The 14,114-nt window shown below is 39.2% G+C and overlaps 1 protein-coding gene across 1 annotated transcript in view; it reads left to right on the top strand.

Annotated features, from left to right (window-relative positions):
* The window catches only part of GRIK2 (glutamate ionotropic receptor kainate type subunit 2), a 627,159-nt gene that overhangs the window by 549,231 nt on the left and 63,814 nt on the right, over nucleotides 1-14,114 (top strand). Inside the window, exon 15 of the mRNA XM_075268133.1 lies at nucleotides 12,539-12,764. Within this exon, the coding sequence (XP_075124234.1) occupies nucleotides 12,539-12,764 (226 nt within the window). The remainder of the gene's footprint in view (nucleotides 1-12,538; nucleotides 12,765-14,114) is intronic.

Below are 14,114 nucleotides of genomic sequence, written 5' to 3'. Positions count from 1 at the left end.
GAAGAAAGCAGCCATGTTTCCGAGTCCTGCGTAACCCCTTTAACATGATGTATTATTTCATTATAATACAATTAGAAGAGTATGCTACACTTTTAATATGGCGTGTTTTGTAATGATAATATGCTGTATAATTAGAGAAATAATTAACACTACCTCTTGGAACTGCAAATCCTAGCCAGGCTTTCACGGAGTAGTATATAGAATCAGCTGGTCCAATACTCATGTTCATAGTGGGAAAAATTATAGTCACTGCATGGAATAATAGAAGAAGGAAAAACTGTAGCGCTCTCCGAATCGCTATAAAATCCTTTCTTTAATATAGTAAATGAAATGACACAGTTTATGGCCATATACTTTGGTGTTTTATTTGCTATTTATGTCCACCAACTATTCAGCATGGTACAGATCTTGTTTTCTACTGTATCCAGTAAGTCCTGATGTGTCTTCTTTTCCACTTTTCTAAAAGCAACACAAAAAGTTAGGATAGTTAGTGTGTCCCTTTATGCGATGTGTGTGTGTGTGTGGGGGGGGGGAGGGGAACAAGGTGAATCTGGTATTTCAAGGTTTTCATTAGCATCTTGTAATATTGTGTTGAATTGGTTTGGTGAGAATTGCTTGTATGTAAATGTACTGTATTTTATTTCAGTGTGTAGTCCTAGGCAGCACACCTGCCCTACCCTATGTTCATACGTGTTCTTCATTCCCTATAATAATAATCAATATCTTGCTTACTTAATGCTGCTATGATGTTGACTACTACTAATACTAATGCTAGTACTAGTACCAGTAACAGTAATATTATTGTCTGATGCTCATTCATTCCTTCTGGTTTTCTGTCAACAACTGCTTTCTCTTTAGAGACTATATGTCTTCCCTTAACTGTTCTATGAATCACACATGTACAGGTATATACATCACATGCAGCGTTTCTCAGCACAATTTGGTTTTGTGGCAAATTAACTATGCTGTTTGTGTCTGTTAGGATTGTGCAGAGACTGCGTCCATGATATGGGCGTCGCTGTCTGTTCCTCTGCAAAATCCAGGGTTGCAAGGGTTAACCTGCCTTGCAACACCCGGGCGTGGTCGACTGGTTGAGCGACGTGTGTCAACCAATGGACGCTCGGATTGAGCAGCTGGGCTATTTGCTGGTGACCGCCCCTTGCCTATATAAGGGGGCTGGTCTGGACGCCCGGCGCTCTATGATCTCATTCAAAACCTGAATTGATGTGTGTGTGTACTTGGGTTCCTGCCTGAAATATTATTAGTTTGCCCTAGCTAGTAAATGACCCCTGAGCTAGCAATTCCACAGTTAGTCAGGCAGCATGCTGCCTTGTGTGTGTGTGGTAAAAGTCAGTAGGGTCAGCTAGCAAAACTTCCCAGACAGGGTGACTGGGAGTGGGCTTGGCAGTAGTTGCCTGGGTGGTTGGGTGGAACTACCACACACAGGGTTTACTTGGTCTCTGGCTAGTCCTGGAGTTCAGGCTAGCCAGTTTGTTTATTTGTGCGGCTGCTCTGACTGCATGCCTCTGTGAATGTTAACAGAGCGCACCTGGTTCTTTATTTTAGCTGGCAGTGACAGGGACTGTTAGCCTGTGTTCACACCAGTTTGGTTAGTAGTCAGTGGCCCAGAGGGCTCCATAGGGTTTTCATTTGTTTTTGTTTTTTTAATAAACCCTGCTGACCATAACAGTGTCTATGTGTGGCTATCCAATGGATAAGAGAGAATTGCAGCTTTTCAAGGCTTTATTTAGCAGGTTGTGTTATTGCTTTCAATTGGTTTCAATTCAGTTTGAAATATTTTACCAAATTGGAGATCAGTGGAGTGCGGATATATCTATATATTTGATTGGATGTGTGTAAAACCAAAATGGGAATGTAAAGCAGCTGGAAAAATGCTAATGCATGCTATAATATTGATCATATTATTGCACAAAACAAAAAAGGTGAGCATGTTTCCAGAGAAAGAAATTTGGGACACAGTGTATACACACATCAGAGGATTAGATACACAGTTCCGCACACAGTATCACGTGCCAGAGGATTAGATACATTCGTCTGCCCACAGTCCCACACACCAGAGGATTAAATACGCGCTTCTGCACACAGTTGCACACACTGAAGGGTTAGATACATGCATCTGCACACGGTTCCACATGCCAAAGGATTAGATACACGTGTCTGCACACAGTACCACATGCCAAAGGATTGGATAAGCGCATCTGCACACAGTTCCACACACCAGAGCATAAGATAAGCACGTCTGCACACAGTACCACATGCCGTAGGATTAGATACACGCGTCTACACACAGTTCCACACGCCGTAGGATTAGATATGCGCCTCTTCACACAATACCACACAGGGGAGGATTAGATACATGTCTGCACACAGTACCACATGGGGCAGGATTAGATACATGCCCCTGCACACAGTACCGCAAACCAGAAAATTAGATGCGCGTCTCAGCACACAGTACCACACAGGGGAGGAGTAGATACGTGGTGTGCAGACAGTACCACATGCCCTAGGATTAGATACACATGTTTACACAAAGTTCCAAACGCAGTAGGATTAGATACGCGCCTCTTCACACAATACCACATGGGAGGATTAGATACATGCGTCTGCACAGAGTACCACATGACCGAGGGTTAGATATGCCCGTCTGCACACAGTTCCACACGCTGAAGGATTAGATATGTGTGTCTGCACAAAGTACCACACGGGGGAGGATTAGATACGCACCTTTTCACACAATACCACACATAGCTGGATTAGATACGCACATCTGCACACAGTTCAACATGCCGGAGGATTAAATACGCATGTCTTCACATAGTACCACCGCCAGAGGATTAGATATGCGCATCTACACACAGTACAACACGGGAGGATTAGATACGCGCATCTGCACACAGTACCACACACCAGAGGATTGGATATGCACATCTGTACACAGTTCCACACACCAGAGGATTAGAAATGCACATTTGCACACAGTTTCACACGCTGGAGGATTAGATACGTGCATTTGCACACAGTACCATACGCCGGGGGATTGGATACATGCATCTGCACACAGTATAACATGCCAGAGGATTGAATACGCACATCTGCATACAGTTCCACACACCAGAGGACTAGATCAGCACGTCTGCACACAGTACCACATGCCATAGGATTAGATACGCGCATCTGCACACAGTTGTACATGCCATAGGATTAGATACATATGTCTTCACACAGTATCACATGCTGTAGGATTAGATACCCGTGTCTACACACAGTTCCACACACCGTAAGATTAGATACGCGGCTCTTCACACAATACCACACAGGGGAGCATTAGATAGGTGCGTCTGCACACAGTACCACACTTTGAAGGATTAGACACAATCCTTCTGCACACAGCACCACACGTCAGAGAATTAGATATTCGTCTCAGCACACAGTACCACACAGAGGAGGATTAGATACGCACATCTGCACACAGTTCTACCCCAGAGGGTTAGATACATGAGTCTTCACACAATACCACACACTGGAGGATTAGATACACGCCAATGCACACAATACCACACGGGGAAGGATTAGATATGTGCCTCTGCACACAGTACCACATGCCAGAGGATTAGATATGCGCCTCTCCACACAATACCACATGCCGGAGGATTAGATACGCGCCATTGCACACAATACCACACAGGTAAGGATTAGATACCTGCGTCTGCACACAGTACCACATGGGGCAGGATTAGATACATGCCTCTGCACACAATACCACACGCCAGAGAATTACATACGCATCTCAGCACACAGTATCACATGCCAGAGGATTAGATACGCGCGTTTGCACACAGTACCACATGCCGTAAGATTAGATACACACGTCTGCACACAATTTCTCTTGCCGGAGATTTCGATATGCGCCTCTTCACACAATACCACATGGGGGAGGATTAGATAAGCGCATCTGCACACAGTACCACACGCCGGAGGATTAGATATGTGCATCTGCACACAGTACCACACCAACAAGGATTAGATACTTGCATCTAAACACAGTACTACACAGGGAAGGATTAGATACAGCTTTAATCCAGGTATCCATAACAACTTATCACAGCCTTTTCACTGATATCCAAAATGAGATACACATAATCACATGACGCTTATGGACATACACACAAACAACGTACAAAATACACCAGTGCAAAATTGGACAATTCTTATGGGGCCACTACACAAACATAAAATGTAATATACCTGTGCGAAGCCGGGTCCTCCTGCTAGTAATTTATGAACATAAAATACTCATATCAAGGTCTAACACTTGAATGATAATGACTCTCTCAAGTCTCATTAGTGTGTCTGTGTAGTAAGACACACTGATTCCGTCTTTAACCCTGTAAGGATACTCTGGACCAGCTTCAGATTCAGATGATATGCAGATGAAATGTAAGAACATTGGGGCCGCTTTGTGTACCATTCTTAAGTATTTTATGCATTGACATAGGTAGAGGGATCAGAGTGAAACCACTGCACAGATACATCAGGGGATGTGCGCCTCAAAGCCACAAGTCCGATTATATGGTAAAAAAACAATTGTTTTACTGATAACGTGTTTCAGAGTTATTCCTCTTTTGCAAAAAATGTGACTCCTTCCTCAGATCCTGTTTCTTTTGATAGTAGGCTTAGGATCCTAATCCTACAACTAAGCGATTAACTACAAAATTCGTTGTCAATAAAACAATTGTGGTTTACCATATAATCGGACTTGTGGCTTTCAGACGCGCGTCCCCTGGTGTATCTGTGCAGTGGTTTCACTGTGATCCCTCTACATATCTTCTGTACTAACGGTTGTAAAACCAAGGGACTGGTGACCCTGGTCTTAAAGACCAGTAATATCTCACAATTTGTTGAAAAAGATCATGTGTGGAACTTGAAAAGTTTGAGGATCTTAACAGGATCTACCACAGAGACTAATCTCACAAGTGGTTTCATTGTTGGGAAGTGCATCTCCTATGGTTACATCCTCAAAACACAGATGCATTGACATAAGATGCACCAGAACTATTGGTCTATTGTTTAACAATATGCTATAAAGGAAAGCCCACCACAAACAATTTGCTTTAATCCAATTTCATAAATCTAAAAAATTCCACCTCTGAATTTAGTCCTCTGGAGACTAAAGTTTCCCAATGGTGGATTTTCTAAGATTCTGATTTGATCATTTGTGCAGTGAAATTTTCCTTTCAATCTTGCTTTATTGAATTACTGAGTTAAAAACAAGAAGAAACAGAGTCCAAAGCACATATAGTGAGGTGCAGCTACAAAATCTATATTGCCACTGACAATATATACACTGTTTAAAAAAGTCCTGAACATCTACATTAAGGCATTGGAATAATTGAAAGAATCCCAATGGAGTGCAAAAACCAAATTATGAATCAAGCTGCCTATTCCAGAGGGAGGGTCGGAAGCACTTGTCCCCTACTGCACCCTGATATATTGCACTTATTCTGAGTTTTTGGTGTGGAGACAATTACTGGAACATTAGTTGCTTTCACAGCTGTATAATCTGGCAGCAGACACCATGCACTTTACTTGCAGATGCATTTAATGCATCTTTGGCATCCTTTTTTCTATCTACTTTTGGAGGCTCTGATTAATAATTGCAGTGGGATATTGATTCGTTTTTTACTTTGTACTTGGATCATATAATGATTTTTACTGCATTGGTTTCTATTATCTCGTAAGATATTCTTCAAATATTGTATTAATACTTACATGGTTTTATCAACTTAGTAATAAACTACATTAATGGCTTATACTTTGGGAATTATATGATGTGTCCAGTTGTGTGTCATAAGTTAAATACACTTTCTGAACACCACATAATATTGTGACAAATTATGACAAAATGGCATGCTAACTACTCTTTTGGTGTCTATGTGTATGTGTGACCACCCAGTGTGGGATGTTAGATGACAGCTGTTCAAAGATTTTGCGATATGGTGCTGAATTGGTCTTAAACAATTGTAATCTTTAACCAAATTGGAGATCAGTTAAAGTCTATTCAATATTGATTATGCCAAACTGTAAAATGAATGTTTCCACTTAAAGCCCCTCTTCACCAATGTTTGTTTTTGCTATGCCTGTAGTACAGGGCATACTAACATAAAGTGAATGACAGGGTGCATCATTAAGTTAATTCAGCCGCTGAACGTTCCCCAGGCTAGTCATGTGGTCATCAGACTGACCTGCTGATTTACACCCCAGCCACTTGTTCTAAGTCACTTTTTATATGTAATTCAGTGAAAGAAAGACAGGACAGAAAAGAGAAATCAAAGTAGAATATATACCGTATAATTGTATAGTTTTTATTATAAATAAAATAGAGTAAACTCTATTTGGTGCATCTGAAATAGAGTAACTCTTAAAGGGGCTCTATCATTAGGAAAAGTCATTTTTAACTAAGAACATACTTGCATAGCTTTTAAAAAGGCTATTCCACACCTACCTTTTGTATGTTAATTTCCTCAGTCATTTTTGAATGAGCCCATTTTTATTCATATGCTGATTAGCCTCCAGTGTGCACAGTAAGTCTCAGCGATCACTCTCTCTCTCTCTCTCTGCTATGTATGTGCGTGAGAGCAGGGAGGCTGATGAGTCATCAGCAGCAGAAACAGCCTCTCGGCTCTCATACACAACAGAGAGTGCTCGCTGAGACTGCCGGGTGGCTAATTAGCATTTGAATAAAAGTGGGCTCATTCAAAAATAACTGAGGAATTTAACATACTAAAGGTATGTGTGGAATAGCCTTTCTAAAGGCTATGCAAGTATGTGCTTAGTTAAAAATGACTTTTCCTAATGATAGAGCCCCTTTAAATTAGACTGATAAAATGTGTTGACTATTGACTTCTGCTAGTTCTTTTCAGTTGTAGGGTTGGTCTTCATTTTCTGATTGACATTTTGTGTAATTAGTCTGTGGACAAACCATTATGGCTCAAGAAAGTCTACAGACATGAAAAACTGCACACTGTTAACAGATCATATAGCAAATTGCTCATAGAATCTAATCATAGATTACCTCACATTGGTTGGCAAAAAGGGGAATTCTAGACATACAGCACTTCCAATACATTTATCATTTGTGTCAGGTTCCTCTGTAGCAGATACAAGCAGATCACTATAATAGTAATAGCCGCAAATGAAATTATTTTAGATTTAAAGACTTGTATCTCTTCTTTGATAGAATGTTTCATTTTTCCTAAATTTTACGGAGCAGTTTATGGAATCACAAATTTTCGTTCAGTGTTCCATGGAGAACATTAAGAAAATATGTCTCCAAACTAAAATCAGCTAATGGCACATTTTTCTGTATCGCATTCCTTTTTATGGTTGGATTTTATATGCAAACATTTACATATCCATCATACAATCTAAAGCTTGGGGAGGATTAATGAGATGAGCAGACATACTGACGGTTCCTTTTGCTGTTATTTGCCAGCAGCTGCAGTCAAAGACTTGAAAAAGTGTCTTCTAGTTATTTTTCATTTCAGTCACTAGAAGAAAAAAGTCTTCCTAAAACAAAATTACAATTGGCTGAAGCAAATGATTTATTTTCCCTGTTCTCATGTACACCAGCAACTCCATTACTGTACGATACACACTGTCTGCCTTTTTCATTTTAACTCTATGAACCATGAAAACTGCTGTTAGATGGGAAGGGTGCTTTCTAGACTACTGTCTTTGAACCATTTATATGCTGATGCCATGTTATCAATGGCTGTGTTCTTTAAATAGTTTACAAGCTTGAAGAGTTCTTAAAGGTCAATATTTTAAAAATTCCAATTCAATTACAAATGGAGTAGTCTATTGGCTGACGTTTGTGCAAAAGTGCAAAAAGAAAACATTATATAATATTTATAAAATATAAGATAACTTTTATAACAAAGATATTTTTCAAGAAAATATCAGTCATGTTTTATGATTAGAGATGAGCGAGTAGTTAAATACTCGATATTCGATATTACTTTTGAGTAGCCCCGAAATAGTCGACTACTCGAATTGAATATCGAATCCTATTATACTCTATGTAGGAAAAATGATCGCTTCAGGGGTAGGCAACATTCGATCAAATTGAACTTACCAAGTCCACGAGTGAGGGTCGGGCTGGATTTTCCGATAAGTCTTCTCTGTGCAACGTCCCCGCGGCGTCTTCCGGCTCTGAATTCACTCTGCCAGGCATTGGGCCTGGGCAGAGCCAACTGCGCATGCCCGCACTACAAGAATATGGCCACTTACAGTCAAAGCGGCCAATCTCTTGTAGTGTGGGCATGCACAGTTGGCTCTGCCCAGGCCCGATGCCTGGCAGAGTGAATTCAGAGCCGGAAGACGCCGCGGGGAAGCTGCACAGAGAAGACTTCTAAAGGTAGGAGAAGAACCAGCGTTGATTGGCCAACTGTATAGCATTCGGCCAATCAACACTGGTTCTGCATCAAATTTTTCCATTCGAATAGCGAGTGGTACTCGATCGAGTACGAGTATTTTGAATACCTACTCGATCGAATACTACTCGCTGATCTCTATTTATGATATTATCTATGTTAAAAAAAGTTTTGTGGAAAAATGTAGTTTATACAATGGTCACTGAGCTATCATCATAGTGTGATACTTTCTGTTTTGTACAGATAATCAGCCCTTTAAAAAGCATGCCTACAAAACTTCCCAAAGTCTTTTTTTTTGTGTGTATTAATTGTAGATTGTGAGCCCCACATAGAGCTCACAATTTAAATTTTTCCCTATCAGTATGTCTTTGGAATATGGGATGGAAATCCATGCAAACACGGGGAGAACATACAAACTCCTTGCAAATGGTTTTTTGCCCTTGGTGGGATTAGAACACCAGGACTCCAGCACTGCAAGGCTGCAGTGCTAACCACTGAGCCACCGTGTGGCCCCTCCAAAGTCTTGTTTTAACCAAGGTTTCTTATGTCCTTAGTTGGCATATGCACAAAGCATGCCCACAACCCTTTCCAAATTGTTGTTTTACCCAAAGTTTCTTATGTCCTTAGTTGGCGTATATGCAAAGCATGCCCACAACAGTTTCAAAAGTGTTGTTTTAACCAAGGTTTCTTATGTCCTTAGTTGGCACTTGTATTTTGAATTGCTGTCTGAGTTTTGCTAGCACGTTGCAATTTTGTATTGAATTAGATTCATGATGGACACCTCACTAATTTAGAATTATCCTATAATGTAGGGTATTTTAAAAAACTTTAAAGTAAAACTTGTATTGCTAAGTGTATTCTGTGAAACTAAAGTATGCATATGTGTGTTTGTGTGTATGCGCGCATAAGCACAACTATAAAACAAATGTTTCTCTTTCTTGTTTTTATTAGTTTTAATATTACTTTTTGCAAGATTACTTTCTAGTAACCATTTTACATTTATCAATTATGGAATTACTTTTCTGGATAAAATGCAAACATTATTTAAACATTGTTCCCTCCTCATGTAAATAGATTAATTCAATTTGTCTTCAATCTCGATAAATAACATTAGCTACATAATTTATACTTGAGCCATAGCCAAAGTTACTCCTAGATGTTGCAATTTGTTAATAAATTTAATTTAGAAATTCTCTACAGTATCTATTTGATAAAAAAGGCCAATTTTCAAAATTGCCTTTTGTAAACAGTATGTAGTCAATTGATATTTCCCAGACTTATACAACTGAGTTCCAATTATGTCTAAATAGAAATTCTAAAAAAAAAGAAACTCTGTAGAATCTTATGTTATTCAAGTAGACAGAAAGAACAACAGAGTATGTTTAGCATATAGTTGTATCTCCTACACATGATAAAGCCATGTGCACAGACCTTGTATGGTAGCATAAAGAGTTTCCATCATATGACATTATGTTATGGAGATATTTTTCCCTTAAACCTGTTCTACCACATTTTTCCATCTCAGTTGTATTCTTTGGAAATACAAATGTCACAGACATCCTATCCAAAAATAAAGTTTATGTTCTTCATTAAGGTATTACCGGTGTCAGTCTATCACTTTTTCTTGCTGGTACTACTATATGTCTATCATAAAAGCGCACAGACTGTACTATATAGGTTTTAGAAGGGGTAAAGGGGGACACAAATTTATGAAAATTTTTCCTATCAATCACTGTATCTAAGCACCAACCAAAACAGAGGTGAAAAAAGTAGTATCCTTCGTGAGAATTGAACCTAGGTCAGAGGGACAAGTACCACAAAATAGTATGTCAACACTGTATGTAAAAGTGCTCCAGCATCACCTAGAGTTCTTACTGAGCAGCCAATCACAACTTGAAGAACCAGGGAGGAAAGAAATTCTGCCATTTATACCCTGCCGTTAACTTGTCCTGCCATGGTCTAAAGATACTATGCCTACGCTGAATTGTGACCTTCAAAACTTGTAGTGTTCATTATGTGATCAATAAGAGTCAGAATTTGTCTTCACCACCAACTATGTGTCTACATCACCCAGTTTGTGTATATACTAAACCCTGCACCACATATCAGAAGAGGAGGTGTTTGTCTGTCTAAAAACAAAACAACCACAAAAGCGTTGCACTGGACTCCCATGTACAGTCATGGACAAAAGTTTTGAGAATGACACAAATCTTCTATTTTCACATGATCTGCTGCCCTCTGGTTTTTATGTGTGCTTGTCAGATGTTTTTATCACATACAGAAATATAATTGCAATCATATTATGAGTAACAAAAGCTTATATTGACAGTTAGAATGAGTAAATGCAGCAAGTCAATATTTGCCCTGTTGACCCTTCTTCTTCAGGACCTCTGCAATTCTCCCTGACATGCTCTCAATCAACTTCTGGGCCAAATCCTGACTGATAGCAGTCCATTCTTGCACAATCAATGCTTGCATTTTGCCAGAATTTGTAGGTTTTTGTTTGTCCACCCGTCTCTTGATGATTGACCACAAGTTCTCAATGGGATTAAGATCTGGGGAGTTTCCAGGCCATGGACCCAAAATCTCTATGTTTTGTTCCCTGAACCATTTAGTTATCACCTTTGCTTTATGGCAAAGTGCTCCATCATGCTGGAAAAGGCACTGTTGATCTCCAAACTGCTCTTGGACGGTTGGGAGAAGTTGATCTTGGAGGACATTCTGGTACTATTTTTTATTCATGGCTGTGTTTTTAGGCAAGACTGTGAGAGAGACGATTTCCTTGGCTGAGAAGCAACTCCACACATGAATGGTTTCAGGATGCTTTACAGTTGGCATGAGACAAGACTGGTGGAAGCATTCACCGCGTCTTCTCCGAATAAGCTGTTTTCCAGATGTCCCAAACAATCAAAAAGGCAATTCATCAGAGAAAATGACTTTACCAAAGTCCTCAGCAGTCCACTCCCTGTACCTTTTGCAGAATATCAGTCTGTCCCTGATGTTTTTTCTGGAGAGAAGTGGCTTCTTTTCTGCCCTCCTTGAGACCAGGCCTTGCTCCAAGAGTCTCCGACTCACAGTGCGTGCAGATGCACTCACAGCTGCCTGCTGCCATTCCTGAGCAAGCTCTGCACTGTTGGTAGCCCGATCCCGCAGCTGAAACACTTTTAAGAGACGGTCCTGGCGCTTGCTGGTCTTTCTTGGGCGCCCTGGAGCCTTTTTGCCAACAATGGAACCTCTCTCCTTGAAGTTCTTGATGATGCGATAGATTGTTGACTGAGGTGCAATCTTTCTAGCTCCGATACTCTTCCCTGTTAGGCCATTTTTGTGCAGTGCAATGATGACTGCACGTGTTTCTTTAGAGATAACCATGGTTAACAGAAGAGAAACAATGATGCCAAGCACCAGCCTCCTTTTAAAGTGTCCAGTGGTGTCATTCTTACTTAATCATGACAGATTGATCTCCAGCCCTGTCCTCATCAACACCCACACCTGTGTTATTGGAGCAATCACTGAAATGATGTTAGCTGGTCCTTTTAAGGCAGGGCTGCAATGATGTTGAAATGTGTTTTGGGGGATAAAGTTCATTTTCTAGGCAAATATTGACTTTGCAAGTAATTGCTGTTAAGCTGATCACTCTTTATAACATTCTGGAGTATATGCAAATTGCCATTAGAAAAACTGAAGCAGTAGACTTTGTAAAAATTAATATTTGTATCATTCTCAAAACTTTTGGCCATGACTGTAGACCTTATTCTACAACCACATGATTTTATGGCCACCATAGAAAGGATATTGTCAATCATTACGGGGTAAATGTATAAAACCTATTTTTCCTGATTCCTATAGAGTTATATATGATAATATTTCAATTGAATAAAATACTATAAAAATAGTGGTTATGAACAAAATCTGGTTACAAATAAAATCACTGTAAGTGTAGATACGATCTGAATTAAATATAGTAGTAACGTTTTGTTCATTTGCTAAATAATTATATTACAGAAGCAGAAAATTATTACTATACTTTTCAATATATTTGTTGTTTATATCTGTATATTAAACAGTTCTTACCTATTCTCTCGTAGAAATCTAAAATACCAACTTATGAAAAAATGTGGGCCTTTATGAACAGCAGAAGCCAGTCAGTACTTGTCAAAAATAATGAAGAAGGTATCCAGCGAGTGCTCACCTCTGATTATGCCTTTTTAATGGAGTCAACAACCATTGAATTTGTCACGCAACGCAACTGTAACCTGACACAGATTGGAGGCCTTATAGATTCTAAAGGTTATGGAGTTGGAACTCCCATGGGTACGTTACATGTCAATTATTTTGTCTTTGTTCATTTATCTTAGCATGAGTAAGGAAAAGCTAAATGTCTCACCAACAATTCAATATAGTTTAAAACCTTGTTTAAAGTTTTAGAAAAATTAATGATAATTTGATTACAGAATATAAAGCTATGTTCTAAGGAAACAAAGCAAAAACAAATGGAAATTAAAATAAACTGATATAACTGTACATTGAATTTTAAGTTATTATTATTATGGTTATTTTGAATTCAGAGCAGATAAATTGTCATGTTTTTAACTTAATGAATTTGTCCTGTATTCCATTTAGTTATAGAAAGAAAATAAATACATTTTATTAACTTTCATTTTAATGAATGTTTTCTCCCATGTCTTCTATAGATTTTAGTGTAGTTTTGGTATTGAATGTTTTACTCTCAAGCACATGGCTGTACTAGGAATACATATTGTATTAATATTGCTAGTGATTCATTTACGATTTTAACTGCTATAGAATCCATTAAAAGGGCTCTAGCATTGGTAAAAGTCATTTTAGCCAAGCACATCCTTGCATAGCCTTTAGAAAGTCTATTCCACACATACCTTTTGTATGTAAATTGCCTCAGTAGTTTTTGAATAAGTTCGTTTGTGTTCATATGATAATTAGCCTTCTCCGTGCACCAGAAGTGTCTGTGATCACAGTCTGCTATTCTCTATGTGTATGAGAGCAGAGAGGCTGCTGTGCTGATGATTCATCTCCCTGCTTTCATACACATAGAGCAGACAGTGCACACAGACACTTCCGGAGTCCTCAGAGAAGGGTATTTAGTATATACATAAAAACAAACTTATTCAAAAACTACTGAGGCAATTTACATACAAAAGATAAGTGTGGAACTCTCAAGGCTATGCAAATATGTGCTTGGCTAAAAATGACTTTTCCCAATGATAGAGCCCCTTTAAAGGAACAACTTGAGAAAGTGAGGATACCATCATTAAAAACAAAATATATTGTATAGGCACTGATAGTTAAAGAGGGCCTTTCATGTCAGCTTTCCCATTATGTGCCCTGGTACTCGAGATATCAGTGCCATAACTTTCGGCATTGATATAAACCCCATTGTCAGAAGGGCAGTGAAAGGGACATGAAAGGTCTTTTTTTAAGATACTGGAAACAATTACAGAACAATTAAGTTCTCCTTATTTTAATTCTATGTTTTAATGTATGTTAAGACAGTGTGGCAGCTGCAGCATAGGGCTTGAATCGCGGCCCATTCCTCTGTTGTGGCTTCTTGCTGGCTGTCGCCCTTTCCCTGTTGAAAACAGCCATGTTTAGCAGGGGTTGACACCCAGGCAGCAGCTGGGCGTGGTT

The sequence above is a fragment of the Leptodactylus fuscus genome, chromosome 3 (genome assembly GCF_031893055.1).
Source record: "Leptodactylus fuscus isolate aLepFus1 chromosome 3, aLepFus1.hap2, whole genome shotgun sequence".
Classification (NCBI taxonomy): domain Eukaryota; kingdom Metazoa; phylum Chordata; class Amphibia; order Anura; family Leptodactylidae; genus Leptodactylus; species Leptodactylus fuscus.
This window is presented reverse-complemented; position numbering and strand designations above follow the sequence as displayed.